This window comes from Bufo gargarizans, chromosome 4 (assembly GCF_014858855.1).
Source record: "Bufo gargarizans isolate SCDJY-AF-19 chromosome 4, ASM1485885v1, whole genome shotgun sequence".
Taxonomy (NCBI): Eukaryota; Metazoa; Chordata; class Amphibia; order Anura; family Bufonidae; genus Bufo; species Bufo gargarizans.
In genome coordinates, this window is record NC_058083.1 from 457,263,928 (window position 1) to 457,288,531 (window position 24,604).

Sequence of the window (24,604 nt, forward strand, 5' to 3'; positions counted from 1 at the left end):
ATATGTTGAATTTCTGTCAAAATATATACCTAATGTATAACTGTACTTTCAAAAAGAATATCATATGTCATAGTGACACATCAAAGGCTTTGATCAGTCGAGATTCAAGACGGTGAAATGTATGGCTTGCCACATCTTCTTCTGGTGAGAACAGCTAACCGTCAGAGGTTCTAAAGCTGAATCCACAGGATCTTTCCAGGGGAGAAAGTGTGTTTTAAAAATGGCTAGAATGTCTTAAAAAATAAAATAAAATAAGCATTACTCATGGTCACTCACTAATCCACTGCTGCTTTGCCCCCACGTCATGGTTTGTCACACAGGCTACAGCTGGAAATGCCTGCTCAGCCAATCACGGCCTGAGGTGGGTCACAACTACAGCTTGCGATTGGCTGAGCAGTCATTACCAGAAATCTCCTGTGTGCCAAGCCAGGACCAGGAAGTTGAGAGCGGTGGGCACTAGAGCACCATCAGATTGGCACTTGGCATGGTTGGGGAATCAGTCAGTGAGTGAATTTTGCTTATTTTTTTCATTTTCTTCATTTTTCAAGTAAATTTCCTCCCATGGAAAACACCTTTAATCTGAAAAGCCATTGTGTGGATGAGACAATTTCTTCAGTTACACATACAGTAGATCATAGTGACAAGGACTGCGTCCAATAACAAAGAGAATCAAATGTACGCAAGAAGAAAACAAAAATTACCTGATAGTAAGACTTGATTTGTTTTACCAGGACGGATAGGTTTTGTATTCTGAGTGAAGCATCATTATTGATCTTTTTGTAAATTTTTTGATTATCTGCTTTGGAGTTTCTGAAAAGAGGAGAAAAAAAACAAATGTATTAACTTACTTTATTGTAAGGATTTTTATATGTACATACTATATTGGCTACACTAAAAGGAATGTGTCCCCAGGACATTCACCGACATACTAGGCACAATGCTGAAAGTAATGATACCTTTCACGCAGTAATCTTTTAATCCATATGCAACTGAGCAGCTAAGTGCAGGACCAAGCCGGGTTAGATGACTATGCAGGAACCTGGCCCTGTCAACCAAGAAGGACAAGGATGGGCTGGCAGAAGAAGCAGACGGAGCAAGGGTGCAAGAGTGGCTTGGGTCCGCCCTCAGTGCACTATACTGCTCATTTGCATATAGATTACTAGAACTTTTTCTCCAGAATGAAGCAACATATTAAAGCATGGTATAGAATTATACCATACATTCCACCAAAATTGGTATTATTATTTTTTTAAATACATTTTAAACAATGCATTTCTGAAGTTTTCTGGGAGTAGAATATTGATGCCCTATCAGGATTAGGATTACTATCAATATCTGATCGATGGGGTCTGAATCTTGGCACTTCTGCCTATCAGCTGAGACCCCATGCTCTGGTGAGTGCTGTGGCTTCTTCCAAAGGCCCCCATGGCCTATGTGCAGCTCTGTCCCATTAAAGTGAATAGGCCTGACATACAATACCAAGTACAGCCTCTATATAATGTACAGCGCTGTGCTTAAGTCAGTGGTGTCAACTGTATGATCCGTCAATGCATAGTGGTTTCCATTATATATAGAATTCCAGAGTGCCTGGTATTCTAGTTCACTACAGCTTTGTCTCATTCAATTGAATGGGACTGAGCTGCAATACTGGGCACAACCCCTACTACAGTAAAAGTACAGAGATGTGCCAGGTAAACAATGGGAGGGAGGACACAATGCTTGCCGGAGCACTGCAGCTCCTTCAAGTTGATTGTTGGACCCCCAGGATCTAATATTGATTGCTTATACTAAGCCTAGGTCATCAATTTTAAAGAATCGGGTAACCATTTTAAATAGAATAGTTCCATATGATAGCTAGGGAAAGGGGTTAGGCAGTTTATGGTCTTTCCAGGCATCACTTTCCTTAATTAATTGGGAAGCCCCGGCTACTTTGAATAAATCTGCCAGCCGCCCAGCCTATCCAGCCAAACAAACCATACTGTCATACAGGAGATCAAAACAGTTATTAGAGGGGTTTTAAAAAGAAAGATGTTCCTGTATCTAAGCGAGTTCACACTTCTTTCATTATGTCCATGTCATTACTATGCATTGCACTCAAGATGATATGTGGGCCACTGATGAAGCTCAGGGCTGCGGAAAAGCCAAATGACAAACTGACTCTACTAAGAAACGGCGCAGAAATATGCAATTATTTCTTAAATCACATAGAAAATTTTTATTTATGCAAACAATTCAATACTTTTTTTTTTATTCTTGTGATAATTGTGGCATGTTTGCCCATACCCAGCAAGTCTGCCATTGTAACCCAAAACACTCCTCAGAAAGAAAATATTCTGTTACAACATTTTCTAAATGTTTCCCTATATATATGTCATGTTAGATTTTTCAAGAACACAAGAGCAACCTATGATTTAAACTCTGTGACCTCCATGAACGTTCATTTATTTGGCCCATTTAAAGGACAGGATCCTATCGGCAACAAAATACAGGGATCCTGGGTTATTAATATATAATTAGGCACAAAGACTCTTTATTCTGAAGAAGGTGGGAGGATCTGGCAGTGTTTAGTCAGCGTGTGGTGGTTGCCTGCCTGCAACAAATCAAAGGGATAACAAGGTACCAGCATTGCTAAGACAGAGGAACACAAAGACAGAACAAGCCAAATTGGCAAGATCAATGGGAGGCTACAGCCATTAATAGTCCTAGTGTGAAGCAAGACATAGGGGATGAGATTTATGGCAAATCATTAAGTTATACAACTCCCCAAAATATAACCTTGAAGAATAATAATGATAATATGCATATTATTAGGTCATCGATACTATATATAAATATACACTCATCAGCCATAACTTATAACTACCTGCCTTACATTGTGTAGGTCCCCATCATGCCACCAAAACAACTCTGATCTATAGAGGCATGGACTCAGACCTTTGATAGTGTCATGTTGGAGGCCAAATCAACACCTTGAACTTTCATTTTCCTTTAAAAAAAAAAAAAAAAAAAAAAAATCATAATAATAAAATTAAAAATTTTTTATATTATATATATTCTTCTCATAGTGTATCCTGGTGCCATGTCTTCCCCAGGTAAGCAATGCACATGCTCCCTTCCGTCCACATGATCAGACCAGGCCACCTTTTTCTTTATCGTTAGGGATGAGCGAAGTTCTGTTTTCAAGTCCGGCGTACAAGCTTCGGGTTATCTAAGAATTCCGTTCTGGATTCCGCTACCACAGACCTTAAGTTATGGTCCGTGGTAGCGGAATCCATAACAGAATTCTTAGATAACCCGAAGCTTGTACGCCGAACTTGAAAACAGAAGTTCGCTTAACACTATTTATGGTCCAGTTCTGACCTTCTTGTGACCATTGTAGGTGTGTCCCGCCGTGGACAGAAGTCAGCATGAGCTTTCCATCAGCCACAACTTTTCCAGCAACTTGTGGTAGAGAAGCTTTTCTGAGGGATTGTACCAAACAGGCTATCTTTCGTTGCCCACAGGTGTCCGAAAGCCTTTGCCCCAATGACTGTGTGTCTGGTTCACCAGTTCTTTGGACCAGTTAGGTGCTAACTATTGCATACTGGGAACATCCAGAAAGAAAAAAAAATTACTGTTCTGGAGAAACCCTGATGTCATGTTATTAATCTTAGGAACTGACTTTTCCCTTGCTGTCCAATATATCCTAGGGGCCATTGTCATACTATATATGAAGGTAGATGGATAGATTACAAAGTGGTGGTTGTGGTAAAACCTCTTCAAGTGTTAGCACCCCATGCCTGATGTAAAGCCTGCATTTTGAGTTAAAGACAACAAACAATACAGTAAGGCATAATTTTAGAGCTGCTAATGCAAGTCACAAGGATCAGCCTGTGCTCGGGTATGTTCAAACCGCAAATACTCATCAGAAAAATCCAACATGTATTTTCTGAAGAATCTGAGGTTGGATTCGTTGTTTGTCACGCTGTGGATCTGGTTATGGATTAGACCCATTCAATGGGACTAATCTGCCTGCGGACACCAGCTGTGTTTTACATGTGGAAATCATGTAAAAAAGGGACGAGTTGCCTTTCCTTCTAGCGATAATGTTGTATACACCACATGCAGAAAAATTCCATGTTTTATGAACCCCTGAATTAATGGGAGGTGGACGGTGCCAGATTCCAGCAGGATTTTCGTGTGAAAAACATCTGTTGACATCTACATGTAAAAATGTGGTGTCAACAAACCCTTACATCTATAATGGAGTAAAAACTTTGGTTCAGTAATTATTATAGACCTCTACAAAGCAGAATATCTGGCCACCACAACTAGCTCTTGATCTGCTAGCTCATTCTGTAGGGATTCTCGCCAGTAACTGCTCTGTAGACAATCCGCTGTAAGAGACCACATTATTTGACCCCAGATAAACCTTTCTTCTCCCACAGAGTCCATACTCTGTAAAAGTCATGTGGTTATGTCAAGTGATCAGTCTCTGCACTTCTCATAGGGTACAAAACGACATCACTATACCGAACTGGACAAGTTGACCCAAGAGCTTGTTTGTCTGTTTTGAAGGGTATATGGTGAAGCCAAACTCCCATATGAGGGTCACAACTGCAGGTAGAATCAGATATGGCAGCTGGTGGGCAGACGAGATGAGTTATAGCCAATGTAGCTGAAGACCATGCAGTTCACAGCAGTTTTTTTTTATAGTGTTAAAAACTGGACTCTTTTGCTTGCTTATTGCTAATGGCCGCCTGGTTTTGTAGGTTTACCCAATAAATAGCAAAACGTTTAAAGATATGTTTATATAGTACAATTTTCCATGTAGATTTCAGCTAGTGTCGATGATAAAATCCAAGTGGAATCCATTCAAAATCAACCTCCCATTGTAGTCAATGGGAGATCTGCGCCAAAGCGAAATCAACACTGAAGAACTAAAAGTGGCATGTTACTTCTTGGTGTGGTTTCCAGAGGGATTCTGCATGGAAATCACAGCAGGTTGAATCGAATAAGGTTTAATCCACCTAAGGATCCATGGCATGTGAGATTAATTTGCAAGCCAGTGTCAGAAATCCTCAGATTTCTGCCGCAGATCACGAGGCAGATGTTGATGGAAATCCGCCTGACAATAAGTTCTTAACAACTACAGAAAACAGCTGTGGCTTGCACGGCTGCCTCGAATAAACAACACTTCTGGTCCTATCCTTGAAGATGTATAGTCCAAAGCCGGAAACAAATATCTGCACCGGGAGCACCATACCACAAGACTGGAAATTGGCATCAATACAAAAGACTGAGGCAGACATTGAAAAAAGTTTGTGGTATAACCAGAATAAGCTTTCCTGAAGTCATGAGTGTTGTCTACCATTTAGAAAGGAACGCCAAGAAGGGTTGGGGGTTGTGATGGATGACTAGTTGCCACAATGTCAGGTACTTTGTATGAGGTGCTTCCTATATTAAATGGGTTTTCTGGTATTTTGACATTAATGACCTATTCTTAAGAAGGTCATTAACATCAGATTGGCTGAGGTCCGATTCCCAGAATCCCTGCCAATCAGTGTCCATGGCACTCTCTGAACTCTAAGGGCTGTTTCACACGAGCGGATGCCGTGCGTGTCATCCGCCGCGTGAAAGACAGCCAAGCCCCGCACTGGACAGCAGAGACGCGGAGCAGTAACATGATTGATGATGCTCCGTGCCTCTCTGTGATCTCTTTACTACAAAATCAGATATAAAGTTGTCACTGTGATTTAGTAGCAAAAAGATCACAGAGAGGCACGGAGCATTATCAATCATGTTACTGCTCCATGTCACTGCTGTCCGGAGCGGGGCTTGGCTGTCTTTCAAGCGGCGGATGACACGCACGGCATCCACTCGTGTGAAACAGCCCTTAGGCTTCTCCCTAGGCCATGTTACATCACGTTCCTTGGTCATATGGCCTAGGCATTCCCATTTAAATGAATGGTCTGAGCAGCGATACCAGGCACAGCTGCTATAAAATGAACGGCACTGTGCTTAGTAAGCAGCGAGAAGGCCGTCTAAAACAGCTGATCGGTGGTCAATACGATATCCCAGAAAACCCTTTTTAATATATATAAGATACAGAAAGAGAGATAAGTAGGTCCATCTCGTAGTCTTGCTCTCTTACTAACAAATAGAGGCCCACTTTACCTCTGTCCCATCTTTCTATAGTATTTTAATTGTGTTTAACAAAAAACGTGAAAAGTATTCTATATGCTGCATAAATAAAAATATTTATTTTTAGAACAATTTTTCTGACGAAAAATGATTAGAAAGCTCCTCTAATTGGAGGTAAATCCTCGGCTCTACGCCTTACATTCACTTTGGTGTCTTTGATCACAGCTTCACTTCCAGAAGCCAGCTGTCATGACTATCTCAGTATCATCTCTCTTAGATGTGCCAGATCACAACTGAACTGTGAAAACTCAACACCATAGTAGGGATTCTCACAAAGATACTGTGGGGAAGGGAATACACATTTTACAATCTCACTCATAATGTAGGTGCCATGTTTGAAGGACATCTCATCAGAGTTTGTCATTAGAAGACTGGTCATGTATTCAACAGGTGAAGAAAACAAAGCACCAACCATTCAACGTCAGTAGAACATCAGCAACCAAATTGTAAGACTTGACATGCTCCGGAATCCCAGTTTTCACTTCTCAGTGCTGCAGTTTATACTCCAGAGCTGCTCTTCACTGTAATTGGGGACTATGTAGCTCTATTCAGCAATTTTACTTTACGCAACTTTGGGTGCAAGGCATCTGCTACTATTGTGTTTCATCCCATAACACGGCTTGACTCAGGAGGATCTCCTGCTGCACACCTACCTGAGAGATTACAAGGATCTAGGGCAGTGGTGACGAACCTATGGCATGGGTGCCAGAGGTGGTACTCAGAGCCCTCTCTGTGGGGACCCACACTCTGGAAAAAGTCTATGGTGTACCAATATGCCTTAGACTTTTCCTGACATTTATCAGCGCAGGGCGCACAATGAACGGCACAGGCATTGCATTGAATGTAGGCAGGCTATTATGGCTAAATGATAAAGTGCATGGAAGATATACTATACTGGACTGTAGTCCAGTTGAATTGGCGTGTTGGCACATTGCGATAAATAAGTGGGTTTTGGGTGGCAGTTTGGGCACTCAGTCTGTAAAAGGTTTGCCATCACTGATCTAGGGCAGAAGTATACGTAGTTGCCAACAGTCTTAAATTTGCAGAAACTTTCTCCAATTTTCAGAGACTGTCCTGGCAAACTCAAGCTGCCCCAATCCAAAAATAGGTGATGCTTATGTAAGCCTTCCCATAAATAGGCGGTCTCTGGTAGTTTGGGGGCGCTCCTAAGGCTGCTATCAGCTGCTATGTTGGTAAGTATGCAAAAGTAATAGCACTAGGATAAACAACAATAAACAGCATCTTCTTGAGCGTTATTACCCTATGAGGAACCATCTTCAATTGTTTTTAAGAAAAGCAATGAACATACAAATATATATTCTCATTACCTAGTGTCACTCAGCCCACCTTTGCCTTTAAGGCTTACATTTCCATGAATGTGCATGCATTAATAGCCACAACTAGATATGAGTGAATTTATTGAAAATTCGATTCGGCTTCTTCGCCGAACTTTACAAAAAAATTTGCTTTGTGACAAATGACCGCATTTTTTTGTGAGTAGCGGGTGCAATGACAGGGAGGTGCGATAGCGATGCCCCCGTCATTGTACCCCTCAGATTCCGTGTCCATACATGATCGCGGCATCAGAGTGCAAAATTAAGAATAAAAAAAACATCAATTCAAACTTACCGCCTCCATTTGCTCGCGACGGGCCCGGCCGACGCATCCTGATTAATTAAAGATCTCGGCCGAAATCCCGTGCGGCGTGAGATTACGTAATCTTCAAGCAAGATGGAGGCCCGTCGCAAGCAAGTGGAGGAGGCAAGTTTGAATTTTTTTTGTTTTTTATGCTATTTCAGGTAAAATCGATTCGCCGACACGAAAAACTTGGAAATTCAGCTTCTAGGCGAATCGAACTTATCCTGAAATTCGGATCGAATTCCACTTCGTGGGATTCGATTTGCTCATCTCTAGCCACAATGTCAAAATTTGACAAAAGTAGAGGATCTGATCTGGGGGGAGTGTCTTGTGTCACGTATGTAGTTGTTCATTCATTGTGAGGAAGGAAGCTTACTATAGAGTATTGGCAGAAGGCCCATTGTGGAATAAAACATAATATACAAAACAGATGTCCTCTGCAAAGAGGCAAAAGGGACATGAGAAAATGGCCAGTCTATGTATGGAAATAGAACATAAGACTCTCTACAGCTCAGGTTTATAGCTCAGCATTCTTGTATGTGGGATCCATGTGACATGGAAGAGGTAGCCATGGACATATCCAGGATTCAATGTTATGACCCGGCTGGGCAGCGTTTAATGACGCATATATATTATATCAAATAATGAATCTCCAATAATCCACCATTGCTGCCAATCAATAAAATACAATGTGATCAATGACTCCAGAACTACGAAGACGCTGAAACGGGTGAAAGTGGTCGGGTATAGACTTTTACTGTAAATTGTCATTCCATTTGTCAAGCCTGTTATAATAAAGCAATAAACAAGCCGGACAATGCGGATTTTAGAAGATTCCACCCAGTCTTTGTGCTTTTCTCCTTCTCCTGTGCCAAATCATTCACCTCTTAGGTAAGAGCGCTGGTGACTGTTTTGAAAATTGGGCTTACACCCAGGAGGTAGATTGACCTTGTGCACGAAGGATACAGATGGTGTATACGAAGTGTTTGTTGTATATTACTAGACGCCAAAGCCGTGAAGAAAAGAGGAAGATATACCAATAGCTATCAGAGGGACTGGTGAAGTCAGTACTACGAGCGTGGCCTGTGGACTTACACCCAGGGGTGCACCACCAATGAGGCCAGGTGAGGCGATTGTGTCAGACGGCAAGACCTAGAGACAAGTGGCAGGGCTGTGGGAATATCTCTCTGTATTCCTTAAACAGTTGGGGCGGTTTCTGTTTTTGCAAAAAGGCTAGGAGCACCCCTGCTCACACCGCAGCGAGGAAGATGCAAGGAGACCCTGCTATTTTCTGGTCCGTAAAATGACGGATTTCTGACGTTCTTAGTCATTGCTTATTTAGAGCACCATCCACATTGCATGCAACCAATAAAAACATGGGATGGTTAGAAGAATCCTGTTCATTTTCATATATAAAAAAATAATAATTGCTGTCTCAATAACATTACATGGTTAGAAAACATGTGCATCTTGGCAGAACAGGCAGGAAGCGTTTGATAAATGTGATCCTGTCCGATTTTAACCCAGCAGGATGCAGGGTATCTAGAAAAAATCCAATAAGCCTTCCTGTTAGGGCTCATGCACACGACCGTGTGTATTTTGTGGTCTGCAAAAAACGAATCCGTGTGCATTCCGTATGCTGGCCCTTCATAGAACAGTACTATCCTTGTCCGTAATGTGGACAATAATAGGACACGTTCTATTTTTTTGCGGAACAGAAATACGGACATACGGCAACAGAATAACTTTTTTTTTTGCGGACCCATTGAAGTTTATGGTTCCGCAAACGGTCCACAAAAAAAAACGGAACGGACACTGAAAGAAAATACGTTCGTGTATCTGAGCCCTTAACAAAAGGGCCCCTCACCTCTTCTGATCTATTTTAGTAAATGCTTGAGCATATTTGTTTCTAGATCTAGGTTATGTTACATCATTGCTCTAGTATTCCTCCTTGAATTTTATTAATAAATTGACAACTGGGTGTTATTATTTGGGGACGTAGCCCTGCACAGTTTCACACTGTCCAGTCTGTGCAGGACACCTCTTTGGCAAGGATAATAGGTAGCACCCAGTTGTCAATAAATTCATATATAAAATGGAACAGCCCAAACAGAGACAATCTCCTGCCATCTGCACCTCCGCTAGACATTACGTCTTTTGGTAATTTAGTTTTACTGGCAAAGGCCAATTTTAGAGGAACAAGTTGACCGAGAGACACACGCTCTGTGTGGGAGCGTGATTTCCCATCCTGAACTCTGCTCTTGTAATTGTAATAATGATTTATAATGCTGTGTGTTCCCAGCCGACAATCTGTAATGAATTTTACCGACGGCTTTATGTCATACTCAGTACAATACATTACAGCTGATATCAGGCATTATAAGTAATTCTAATTCTGCGAGGTCCTGTTACAAGAACAGTCCAGGATGAGAAATCACACTCCCACGTGGAGAGAGTTTCTCGCAGTCAATTCGCTTCGCTGAAACTGTCCACCGAAACAGTGGGGCCGCTTTCACACAGTCAGTGTTGGTCCAGTGTGCAGCCTCAAAAAAATAAGATATAATGTAATCATTGATGGAATTTACTTATCAAACACTGCCTGTGTGAATGCAGCCTTAATGTGTTCAGTAGAGTATAATACCTTAGTCAGTTCCATAGACTTTGAATAGAATGGCAGCAAACATACTCGACCGCTGCTCTTTCCCAACTCCACTTCAATATGGTTGTACAGTAAGGGGCACTCTGCGCCTCTGCGGTCCCAGAGTTAGGGTCCCCAGCAAACAGACATTTATCACCAATCATGTGAATAAGTCATTGTGGTTTGTGGGAAAACCCTTTTAATAGTAAAAATGTGGGATGCCAAAAGCAACCACTAGAGGGAGCTAGGACACTTACTGCATATTATTATTGAAATCAACAGATTAACAGTATACAATTAGCCAGTGGTGGCTGCAGGCTGACAGAATTGTATCATTTAAAGGGGCTGTCCCACCATAAGAATTGCGAGCAAAGCTACCTTCTCAAACAGCTTATCGGTGGGGGGTCCAAGAGGACCCCCACCAATCAGATACTGATGACCTATCTAGAGGATAGCAAAGAAAAAGGGGGTCAGTCGTGCTGACTGACTATCCCAATGCGCAGGTACACGCCGCCATGGCTAGAAACACAAAGAAAACAAATATATACCTGCACTCCCTGAATTTTATGGTAGCCTTTAAGGCACATAACAGGTAACATTTAATGTTAGGTTCCAGTCTTATAGAGATCGCCTTGACGTTTGGCAGACGGGCCAAAATAATTTTGTACAAAAGGTATTTGCCAAGAATCTCATATTTACTAAATAAGCGTAGAATTAGCACCAGAATATTTTCTATAACTATGGCATTATTGTACTTTATTTGGTTTTCAGAGTGCTGTTGCATATTTTTTTCTATCTAGAGGATAGGTCATCAGTTACTAGGTCTCAGAAAACCTCTAACCCTAACCCCTATACAGGGCATTCATAGCTTTGTACAAGAAAAACGGAGCTCTTACTGTAGGTGCATCACTGGTAACCTAATCCCACAGGCTGTTCCAGCAGAGAACAGTCCGCCAGAGTTCACTGGATCCAGCATAGCCGGATACTGACTTTCACCCCCAGGCCCCATAGACTACAATCGGATCTGGCCACTTTACGACATGACTGCCTGGTTCTGGCCAAAAAACATCAGTCATGTGGCCAGATTCCTGATGGATTCCATTATAGTCTATGAGGTTCTGTGGTGAACGGCAGTATCCAGCAATGCCGGATCTGGTGAACTGTGGCGGGCTGTTCTCTGTTGGAACAGCCTGTCAGATCAGGTTATCAGTAATGTGAACATAGCCTTACAAAGATCTATTCAAAAATGGACATATTTATAATAATAAACAAAATGGCGTTTGAGGTGGGCATTTACTTTGTCAATTAAAGGGATATAAATTCTCTTCTGTATGTGACTACATAATACATAATGCTGAAACAAAACAATGGCTACGAAACATAAAAAAAAAAGACCTTGTGCTCGGCTTCTAGATGAATCTGTACCACGGCTCGCTTACTATCCAGAGGTTCAGAAAATGACTGCCAAGAACAGCATTGCTGTGTAGACAAGATACGCTTGATGTGGAAGAAATGAATGCCAATATGCTGCTCAGACTTGCCGTCTAAGAGCGGAGCAGATGGCAGACTGACACTGGGCCATCCTCCTATGAAATTTTCGCCAAATATAGAAGTCTAGAAATAATGAACCAGATTACAGACCTTGTTGTGTAGTGAAGCATGAGCTTGTATGAACTGATAACCACGGTGCAGTATGATCAGCCACCGAAGTGTATTGTACTGTATGCGGCAATGTATTAGGCGCCGCACCTTACCACGTGTAAAGGAACCATTATCTTGTGTTATACTAATGAATACTAGTATCACAGGTTTTATAAAAGGCACTACACAATAGAAACTACTAAACTATACGCCATATACAATACCCCAGATAAGGTATCTGCAATTGATTATTATATATTGTAAAGTCACAGGGGGTCATTTATCAAGCTGAAAAACACCTAAATTACGGTTAGTTGCGCCACAGTCTGTGACTTTTCCCCGCTCACGCCAGGTCTAAAAAAGGAGGCGTGGAGTGGTCTGAGAAGGGGACGGGCCAGCAGGTCCATCTCATTCATCATTTACTACACCTATTTCAGGTGTAGAAAAAGGTCTAAATTTAAGACAGCTAGGAAGCTGTCCATCTGCTCCCTCTTCAAGGGCCCTGAGTCTATGAAAACAGCTCATCTGTGAGGACCACTACTCCAAGGAGACTGCAGGGTCCCAGACCACCAGAAGATCAAAGTGATCAGCACTACAACTATACAGACTCCGCTGCAGGTGAGGGGATAAGAAGTTAAGACACCCATCACCAGAGTTCCGGAAACGCACATTCAAAAGCCTGTATCACACAAGTGGACACCTATAGCCACAAGTGCCAGCTTACTGCTGTTAGCAACGGGAAATCAGGAAAGAAAGAAAAGGACTTCTCTAGAGTGCTATGGTTTGCCATCTTGCCTGCCACCATAACTCATCATCTGGGGATAATGACATCGCACCTTGTACAGATGACAGGGAGTACACAGTGACAACAGGGCCACTATCACTCCCAACATTTAAACCAGCTTCTCAAGGGCTCACTGCACATACAACAGGCTACATGCATTACAACAACTCCCACCATGCCCTGCTTTAGGCTGATACCTGTAGGCTGTTCGGGCATGATGGGAGTTGTAGTTTTGCAACAGCTGGAGGGCCGCAGTTTGAGGATGCCTGCATTAAACCGTCTAACAGAGAAACTGTTAGTGTTTATCATAGCAACCAAAGTGGAGCCTTCATCTTTCCAGATCAGTTTAAAGGGGTTATCCACTTTGGACTAGAAGGGTCCCTTAGCAATACGCTGATCTCAAAGAGTTCTGTAGGAAACCTAGCAAAGTGTGTTCAGTTTAGCTGGAGAGCCACCACTGGGGAAATTGCACATTGTCCAGTTATGTCTTTGTAATGCAGGACATGGTCAGGTTCTCCAGTGCAAGAGACACTCCTTGTATCTTCCCTCTACTCTGTCCAAGAGATGAGGATCCTGTATAGGGTTTATAAAAATGGGTGTTCTAAGTTCGACAACTCCTTTAAGAAATTAAATCTGAGCTCTGATTGGGAACTACTGGTGACAAGGTCAGTTCTTCCTTTAGACAGTTTTGATAAATGGGGCCCAATGTGTTCTTTTCTAAACACTTCACATACAGTATTGTTTCCCGCAACACATGGTGGATGATGATAATTTTTTTCTGCTTATTAACAAATTAGTGAATACTGGCAAGGACAAATTACCTCTGTCTAGCACCCTTCCCCCGCTATGATGGAAAGAAAAGAAAAAAACTCACTGCCTTCAGCAATAGGGACTGGTGACCCGTCTCCCTGCTGGTGGCAGATACCTTCTGTGCTGCAGAAGAACTGGTTAACCATGCTGGTCTCCACTAAAGTGTGCAAATGAAAGATGGTCACCACTGGTGGGGAGGTGGCGGCTAGAAAGTAGCATGAAGCTCTTTAGGTGCTGTCTGTCATGTAATAATTTTAAAGAGATCTGTTCATACTAAAAATGTACTTTTGAGCAGTCACAATTCTTCTACTCCTCTACATGAAGTTGAATTATTTCATACAAATTATGGTATTTTAGGATAACATCTGGCTCATCATCACTGCTGTATAGTAAGGATGAGGGACCCAACAAAGACAAAAACTATATCAGCATTTTTGCGGGTCGGATGTGCCCCATTCACTTCAATGGGGCCACAAAAAAAACAGGTGCTGTCTGCATCCATATGTCCGTTACGCAGTACTCGCAAAAAAATTGAATGTGCCCTATTCTTGTCCACTTTATTATTGGGGAGATCAAAACTGCATATTGACAATAAAAAAGTTTAAATTTTTGTCTCAGAAAACAGTTTAGACAGAGACCATAACACTTTCAGGATAAATCAGTCCATATTATTGGTCTGTCCTCCTGGCTCTTCTCTATATGTGCTCTTACTTCTATTAATACTGTAAAATTAACTAGTGGTTCACAACGGCATTTACGTACTAGCTCAAATATATCTTTTTACTGCCTAAATAGAGTACGTTAAAATTATTTTTATTAAATTATATATTAAGATATCTGCAACACATTAGGCTTGGTAGGGTGAACAGGGATATCACAGACTGATGATGCTGATCCCTATAATCATCACTACCACTAGAACTCCATAAAAAGGAGTCAATAATGTATGGCGTATTCCTTAATTTATCTGGGGTAAACTGGTAGCTTCCATACATAGGCACCTGATTGAAACAGTGGGTGAATGTGACAGGTCTCTAGTGTAGGAGACTCTGCACACCACACAGTGTCAGGTAGCACTATTAGGATAGCCCAAACCCCACTCGATAATTGTATAGGAAATAAGCCGTAGGCTTCTGCAGTCAGCAAATCAGTCTGTAGTTGTAGCCACAGAAAATGATTGCTCAAATACTCAAATTCTATTAATACTGCTCAAGACTAAGGCCTCTTTCACACGGGCGTGAGTTTTTTTTGCCCAGATAAGAGCCGGGTGCGTTGCGGGAAAATGCGGGATTTTTCCGCGTGAGTGCAAAACATTGTCATGCGTTGCACTCGCGTGAGAAAAATCGCGCATGTTTGGTACCCAAACCCAAACTTCTTCATAGAAGTTCGGGCTTGGGATTGATGTTCTGAAGATTGTATTATTTTCCCTTATAACATGGTTATAAGGGAAAATAATAGCATTCTGAATACAGAATGCATAGTAAACCAGCGCTAGAGGGGTTAAAAAAAATTAACTCACCTTAGTCCACTTGCTCGCGAAGCTGGCATCTCCTTGTGTCTCCGCTGCTGATGAACAGGACCTGGGGTGAGCTGCTCCATTAAATACAGGTTAAGGACCTTCGATGACGTCACTCCGGTCATCACATGGTACGTCACATGATCTTTTACCATGGTGATTCACCATGGTAAAAGATCATGTGATGACCGGAGTGACGTCATCGAAGGTCCTTAAGCTCTATTTAATGGAGTAGCTCACCCCAGGTCCTGTTCATCAGCAGCGGAGACACAAGGAGATGCCGGGCTTCGCGAGCAAGTGGACTAAGGTGAGTTAAATTTTTTTTTATTTTTTTTTAACCCCTCTAGCGCTGGTTTACTATGCATTCTGTATTCAGAATGCTATTATTTTCCCTTATAACCATGTTATAAGGGAAAATAATAATGATCGGGTCTCCATCCCGATGGTCTCCTAGCAACCATGCGTGCAAATCGCACGGCATCCGTACTTGCTTGCGGATGCCATCCGATTTTCACACACCCCATTCACTTCTATGGGGCCTGCGTCACGTCAAAATCGGAAAATATAGAGCATGCTGCGATTTCAACTGAACGCACAAGTGATGCGTTAAAAACATCGCTCATGTGCACAGCCCCATAGAAATGAATGGGTCAGGATTTAGCATATGATGAGTTATGCGGATTCTTCTCATGTAACTGCATTGTTACTGTTTTGCTCCTGGAGGTGAAACTATCTTTTTCTTCTTGTATACTACAAATCACAACCTGTTCTCACATTCCCTAATAGCTAAGTGTGTTATTAGGTTAATTCCCAAGCGAAAGGTCACTGGTTCGAATCCAAGAGCAAAACATTGTTACTCGTCAGTGTATGGTGCTGTGCTTGGCGAGAACGGAGAAGGCCGCAGCACTCACAGGAGCGCCAATGCCTTCTCAAACAGCTGATCAGCGAGGGGTCCCGGGTGTTGGAGTCCACTAATCAGATATTGATGACCTATCCAGAGGATAGGCCATCAGTATAAAAATCTCAGAAAATTATTTTACAAAATCAGAGTGGCATTCTGTTCATCCAATTGCAAATCTTCCAGGGTACCTGCCAATCACAGCCATACACATTTAATAGATCGGTTGGCCATCTCTCCCGACTCCCCCATACATGCCTGGCTTGGCTGAGCGTGTATGTGTACTCAGTTGGGAGAGCGGAGAAAACCACTGCCAGACACATCTCCTGGGAGAACAAAAGGATCAGGTGAAAATATTCACTTCCATCCCTCTCTCCCCAACATCATCTGTCGTGGTAGAGTCAGGAACTTTACAGACACATTAGACTGTCAGGCGAACCTGCTGTTGTCGGCGAGTTAGGCTGAAAATACACTAATGTGTATGGGGCCTTTAGAAGGGTCACCATCAAAGCCAGTGACTGAGCAGTCATTTCCTGTGTGTCCAGCGGGGCCAGGAAAGAGAAATCAGAGGGCAACCTTGGAAGGCTAAATGGGTGGGGGATCAAAAAGATGATTATCCCTTTGTTTCTTATACCATTCTGACCCTTAAAAAAAAAAAATACTGCCTAGACAACATCAAATATAAACAGCATTCTGAGAGATTATGATAAAGATTCATCTATTACAGTGCGAAAGGAACGCACATTCAGAAAATGACCAATAGAGTAGTCAAACGTAATAAACCCTGTTCTGGTTTAAAAGGCTAAATACTGGATGAAACATGAAACATAATACTTAGAATTGAAATTTGTGACCCAGATTTCCACCCAAATGTAAGTGTACCACCCATTTTGAACTCTATAGAGGAGAGTCTTTTTCTTTGGCAAAGGTACAATTGCCAATACCATTAATCTTATCATATTCTACATTTCACAAACCTGCAGAGATTAGAGTGTAGCATCAGGCCGTAATTATAAATTGGTTATTCGATTACCATAATTGACACTGGAACATATTTGAGGGTGCAGAATGCTTTCTTTGAGTGTACTTTTAGAATTGAGATCTTAGTTCTTCACCACTGACAAGGAGTGCCATGGATTTCTTTTGATATAAACCTTTTCTCCTCTATTGATATTTGTCAGTCTTAATTATGTTATATCCACAGTCACACGCCTACATCTTCTGTGCGATTTTGGACAATTTATACACTCTAATTTAAGGATTTGAAATCAAATCTTCCCTCAAACTGCATCATTTTTTAAGAGACTAATCTCTATCCGATTGGCCACACTGTTGGGGGTTGCCTCCAGCTGCAATACTAGAAACACATAAATGACAGGGAGATAAAGAGATGACTGAAATGACTGGCTTTATATCCTGCTGATCTGCATTTCCGTGAATGATTCCCATGATGAAATGATACTTTAGTGAATCTATAACTAAAAAGCTCTTTACAACATCTTAAAATATACCTCACACTAAACTGGATAGTACAATTCCGAACATCTGGGTGCTATGGCTCCGATTCTGTGCACGGTCATAGTGGTTATAGTAAAGGATGCAATTCTCTAGCCTCTAAAGACAGTGAATCCCCGGTACCATATAAGGTTATGGCGGTAGCCTCAGCTTGCAGATTGAGAGAGTCTTGGTATTGTCATTGTCAGTTGGTGACATACCTAGACATAGCTGAGATGTATTCATTTTTAATCTTAAAAGGGGATGTCCACTGAAAAATATTGAAAATTTCTCAAAACAGAACGCTGAATGAAAAACTTTTGTAACTCTGTAATAAAAAAATTCTAACTCCACTCAAAATTCTGTCAGCGGCTGCGTGGTGTTTGCCTCTAATTGTTTTCAATGGAAGGGAGCACTGCAGTTCATGTGGCAGTTGGCAGTTTAAATCCACTACTACGCCAAAAAGAGACATGACCCTTCTTAGGCCCCTTTCACACGGGCGAGTATTCCGCGCGGATGCGATGCGCGAGTTGAACGCATTGCACCCGCACTGAATACTGACCCATTCATTTCTATGGGGCTGTTCACATGAGCAGTGATTTTCACGCATCACTTGTGCGTTGCGTAAAAATCGCAGCAAGCTCTATATTCTGCGTTTTTCACGTAACGCAAGCCCCATAGAAGTGAATAGGGTTGCGTGAAAATCGCAAGCATCTGCAAGCAAGTGCGGATGCGGTGTGATTTTCACGCACGGTTGCTAGGAGACGATCGGGATGGAGACCCGATCCTTATTATTTTCCCTTATAACATGGTTATAAAAGGGAAAATAATATCATACAGAATGCATAGTAAAATAGCGCTGGAGGGGTTAAAAAAATAATAATTTTTTTTTAACTAACCTTAGACCAGTTGATCGCGCAGCTCGGCTTCTCTTCTGTCTCCTTTGCTGAACAGGACCGGTTGTGACGTTACTCCGGTCATCACATGATCCATCACATGATCTTTTACCATGGTGATAGATCATGTGATGACTGAAGTGACGTCACCACAGGTCCTGTTCAGCAAAGGAGACAGACGAGAAGCCGGGCTGCGTGATCAACTGGACTAAGGCGAGTTAAATTATTATTTTTTAACCACTCCAGCGCTATTTTACTATGCATTCTGTATTCAGAATGCTATTATTTTCCCTTATAACCATGTTATAAAGGGAAAATAATACAATCTACAGAACACCGATCCCAAACCCGAACTTCTGTGAAGAAGTTCGGGTTTGGGTACCAAACACGCGCGATTTTTCTCACGCGAATGCAAAACACATTACAATGTTTTGCACTCGCGCTGAAAAATCGCCCGTGTTCCCGCAACGCACCAGCACATTTTCCCGCAACACCCATCTGAAAGAGGCCTTAATGCAGAGTCCGGACAGATGCTTGAAACCACGGCGGATGTCTGCCCATAGTTTAGCCCCATTCAATGGAGCTAGGCCGTAAGTGGGTCAGTGGCATCCAAAGTGAACAACTGCGACAGAAACCACGGCGGTTTGTGTGTGTTATATGCTGCGTATTTTGACAGTGTCAAAATGTCCCGTTTGGACCTACCATTACAGATGAGAGTTGCAGCAGAAAGGACACCTCTCCTGAGAAATAAAACATCCCCTTAGTTTCCTGACTGAAGATAATCTAGCAGACCAATTGGAGCAGTGAATGGGAGAGAGCTCTGGATCCATTTGAGGTGCAAGGCTGGTACTAGCTTTCTTAAGGTCCCTTTACACTGGCGAAGCTTCGGCCAGATAATCACTAACCAGCGTTTGTATGAAAGCTCGTTGATTATATGCCGATGTAAAGGTGCTGCCGATTACCCGATGAACAAGCAAAGCACTCGTGTATCGGATAGTGTGATCGTTTGTGCGGTCACCGAAATCATTGTTTGCCGGCAGCAGATGGTCCTGTCTAAATACCCTGCTGCTGGCAAACAGCTTCTATATAGGGACGAGCGATGGCATTACTGATCACTCCTCCTCATACTGTGGAGGAGATCGCTGCATTTATACGTTTCTCTCTTTCATTGTACCTCTTTTCTAGCTGACTAACCTGGATATAGTAACATGCCTCTAGGATTTCCATAGTTCCTTTCAAATAATATCCAAAATATTGGTTAAGCTAAGACAATTGTTGCCTCCGGGACAAATTAATGTTTATGGTAACTATTATTTGTAGTTAAAATAACAGTGATTTTAATATGCCTTAAAGGGGTTGTGCAAGAATGATGGGGGGGGGGGGGCAACACCCCACCCCAACTGGTTGGACCTGTAAAGGGAAGCTTACTTTCCCGCTTCCTGGGATTGGCTCCTGGCCTGCGATGTTCCACTCAGATCTCTCACTGTAAATATCTGATTTGACATCACTGCAGCCAAACACTGGCCACAACGGAGACCGGATCCCCTTGCATCATGTGACCAGCGATTGGCTGCAGGCGTCAAACCAGATGTTTACACTGAGGGGCCCAGCGGAGCATCGCAGGCTGGGAGCCAGTAAGTAAGCTTCTCTTTGCAGTCCCCCCCCCCCCCCCATCCTTGCACAACACCTTTAATTCATTCCACTGACTAAATAACACACAGTCATGAATCTTCCTCTTGCTTTTACATTCACAGATTTGACTTCAGCAACAACCTATGCCCTAGGCAACCAGTGCCTTTTCTACTGTAACAAAAGGTGTAACTTGAAGCTCCCGGCCCCCATTCACAATCTGTCCCAGCTTCACTACATACCAGTGTTGTCTTATGTTGCAGAAGGATTTTGGAGACCCCATAGACACATACGCCTGGGTGCACCATGCTTCATTATATGTTACAAAGGGGTGCCTAAGGTGAAAACTGTAACAGTGCCCCCTCCTTAATTCCAATTTCTTAACCTAACCCCTTTGCCACAATGAAAGCGCTCATTGCCCATGGCCCTTCCGCTGCCTCCCCTCTTGCCCCTACTTGGTGCTGCCCGATCTGCCCTCATTGGCGGTGCACCCCTGATCTTACAGTATAAATCTGTTCACTTTGTTCTATGGAAGGACAATATTTTGCTTTTCGTTCTCAGTGGTATAGCACTACAGAAAGAAAAAAGAAAAACAGCAATATATACTTTAAAAAATGTTTTCTATGAATATTGGGTTTAGAAAAGTACTCCTTTTTTACAAAAGTCCCTTTATGGCTGTAACCTGTGAGGAGGCCATCTAGTTTCGTCCTTGGGGCTCAATACCGGAAAAAAACGGATCAGTTTTATCCTAATGCGTTCTGAGAGGAGAGCATTGCGTTCAGGATGCATCAGTTCAGTCCCTCTTACTTTTTTGGGCCAGAGAAAATATCGCAGCATGCTGCAGTTTTATCTCCGGTCAAAAATACTGAACACTTGCCGGAATGCCGGATCTGGCATTAATTTCCATTGAAATGCATTAATGCCGGCCCCAAGTCTTCCGGCAAAATGGATCCGTTCTCTCCGTTCGCGCATGCGCAGACCATTAAATCTGTGAAAAAATATAAAATACCGGATCCGTTTTTCGGGATGACATCGGACGAAAGACGGATACGGTATTGCAATGCATTTGTGAGACGGATCCGCATCCAAATCAGTCTCACAAATCCGTTTGCATCCAGATTGCTGGATCCGGCAGGCAGTTCTGGCGACGGAACTGCCTGTTGGAATCCTCTGCCGCAAGTGTGAAAGTACCCTTATATGGAATAAAAATGAAAAAAGCCCTCTTGCACACAAACGTATTTTCATTCCGTTTCCATTCGGGGGTTTTTTTGCGGACCGTATACGGAACTATTCATTTCAATGGGTCCGCAAAAAAAAACTGAAGGTACTCCGTGTGCATTCTGTTTCCGTATGTCCATTCCGCAAAAAAAATAAAAATATAGAACATGTCCTATTATTGTTTGCATTACGGACAAGGATAGTACTGTTCTATTAGGGGCCAGCTGTTCCGTTCCGCAAAATACGGAATGCACATGGACGTCATCCATATTTTTTGCGGACCGCAAAATACATATGGTCGTATGCAAGAGGCCTAAGTCAGAGCAAAAAACAAGCTGTGCAAATGATGAAACCCGGGCAGATTTTGTTGCAGTAAATGAAAGGAACCATTCACGCCCATCATACACTGCGACTCTGATAAATTGTGAATTGCAGCCTTTGCAGATTGAACGGAATAAATCATCACACAGAAGGTCTCAGACAAAACTCCCTGTTACTCAAAATAACAGGTATCCCAGTCCCGCTTGCAAGTCACACTCCGCTATGAATAGTCGCTTTTGTGGATGGAAAATGAAATGCCTCGCTGGCAAATAGCCTAGTAAAATAGGGCAAATCTGTCTAGCAGCCAGTGGGCTGCATGGCGGGGAAGCTGTAGCCCTCAGCTATGTTACATTTAGGAGCAACCTACTTATGGCAAGTTACATCAGTCTGACACGAGACTAAACAAAATACTGTATCCACTCCACACGAGCACAGTAATGTATAAAATACAAGCAAAACACCCCTGGAAAACACAGCCTATTAATACAGCAATGTAATCAGGATTCTGTGGAATCCCAGGGAGTCTCATTTGGCTTTGGGCTAATGTATATTTAGTAGCCTATTGACCAACATCTCTCAGAAATTTGATAACTTAATGGCTTTATCTTTGAGCCCAAACAGACTGGACACCAGTTGTGCCTCACTTCTGGCCATCTGTCCCCAGATCAGACTAGCAGAAAGCTTCTCCCAGACATTTAAGCCTAAAACCACATTATCTCAGTGCTATGTAATACGGCCGTATTGTGGATGGCTGGGATATGGTTCACTATATGGTTCACTCGCTATATTTGGATATTTCATTTTTTATTTTTTGGTTCTGCTTAATAGGCAGTTAAAATGTGTTTCCTTCCTACCGCCTATCCAGCCAGGATTCACTTTAAGTGTAAATACACACGTTCAGGATTTATGTGCAGATAATCCCCACTGAAATCCGCAGGGATTTTACTCTCCCTATTGAAGTGAAAGGAGAAAATCTGGTCAGGAAAAATAAAATAAATTGACATGCTGCCAATTTTAAAATCCACACGGAAAAAAATCTGCATCGTGTGCATGAGAATTTCAAATTCTCATGGAATAATATACATGACCTACGGTGCGGATATTCTGATCGTGTGCATTTACCTTTACATAGCTATATGAGGCATTATGTGCAATATACTGTAATAAAGGGGTTTACAGGGACCCAGTGGATCCCAAAAAGACACCTTAATTATACATAGCACACCAGAAAGGCAAAGTCTGTATAAGGGCTCATGCACACGGACTTATTCTTTGTCTGTGTACGTTCCGTTTTTTTTTTTTTGCGGCCCATATTTAACCATTCACTTCAATGGGGCCACACACAAAAAAAAAATCTGACATTCCTTGTCTGTATGTCCGCATGGCCATTCAGAAATAAATAGAACATGTCCTATTATTGTCCGCATTACGGACAAGGATAGGACTGTTCTATTAGAGGCCGCCTGTTCCGTTCTGCAAAATGCAGAATGAAAACGGCCGATATACGTGTTTTGCAGATCCGCAATCTGCATGAGCTTTAAGGGTACTACTACATGATGCGGTAGTGTCTAGCAGTACAAGAAGGCCGATCCATACAACTTCAGAATGGTAAGTAGAAGGGTCAGACTACAAGGTGGTTTCATCCATTGGGGGGGGGGGGGGGGGGGTACTAGGTCTCCTTGGAGAGAGAGTGCCTTAATTGGTGTGAGGAGACTTCTAGGTCACACATGCTCCTCTGGAATTCTGGGAAGAAAGGGATGCAAATGAGCTCTTAACAAGCTCTGCCTCTGATGCAACCAGATGTAAGGCAGCTATCCTATAAGTCAATGTTCGACTAGGCCTTGAGACACAACTCCGATATTAAATAAGCGAGCACGTCATCTGCAGACAGCAGTCTCCTCACACCATTTAAGGCGCTCTCTCCCCAAGGAGAGATAGTTTTCCCCAAATCCTGACTTAGGCCTCTCACCCAGCTAAGCCAGTACTCTCTGCTCTGCACTGATGAGGGGCAATCACCCTGAAACAGCTGTCTGCAGATAAGATGCTGGCTTATTTAATCTCAGAGTCATGTCTTAAGCCCTATTTAAAGGATTGAAAACAGACTTCTAGGATAGCTGCCTTACATCTGGTGGCATCAGAGGCTGTAAAGAGCTCATTTGCATCCTTTGATTTCATCCAAAAACAGTGCCACACCTGTCTATAGGTTGCGTCAGGTATTACAGATCAGCTCCACTGAAGTATGGCGTCCATTGCAGAGATTATGGATATGGGTTGTCTTCATGAGAAAACCGCTTTAATGGAGGGGGTTAGAACAGAAATGCTGCCCTTCCTCTAGTAAGACCATTGACAATATGACATAATAATAATAATGTGAAACAGAAAAGTATAATATCCTGAGGCATGTGAGTAATATGTTCCAGTTCTACCATAGAAATATCAGAGTTCAGATCAGAACACGGCTCCACACTCACACAGTAGCTTCTAGTTGTCCTCGTCTGATCCGTTCCAGGAATAAAGATGACTACAGACAGGACCATTACTTCCTAAAACTGAGAGGTTTAGATTTCTCTTGACCATATCTCCCATTAGGCATAGTTTAGTGGTCTTAGAATCATGGCCTTTATACATCATCTTATATCTCTGAACCGACTGGTTTACTTACTGGTTTACTTACTTCCGTCCACTCGGCAACTTTTAAATTTTAGTTACATCACCATAAAGTGACCTTACATTTTGCTTAGATAGTCATAATGTGAACTGTGCTAGGCGGGCACTTATCTCTAGCTCTCAGGGCCACACCGTCTGTAAGACGCTCAAGCGTCTCAGCTAAGTGGCTTACAGCTATGAAATATTTATATACCGTACTATGAATGCTCATCATTGTCAGAAAAATGAAAGGTGTCTTCTATGCAGTATTTCTCGGACTGGAAGAATTCCC

The 24,604-nt window shown here is 42.4% G+C and overlaps 1 protein-coding gene across 4 annotated transcripts in view; it reads right to left on the minus strand.

The window, feature by feature from the left end:
* The window catches only part of CCDC88A (coiled-coil domain containing 88A), a 200,775-nt gene that overhangs the window by 121,931 nt on the left and 54,240 nt on the right, over positions 1–24,604 (minus strand). For 3 of the 4 annotated variants that reach the window (XM_044289367.1, XM_044289368.1, XM_044289365.1), the window contains exon 3: positions 702–810. In XM_044289367.1, the coding sequence (XP_044145302.1) occupies positions 702–810 (109 nt within the window). Of the gene's footprint in view, positions 1–701; positions 811–11,854; positions 11,897–24,604 lie in introns of those variants that run through there. The other variant, XM_044289369.1, reaches the window with a different exon arrangement.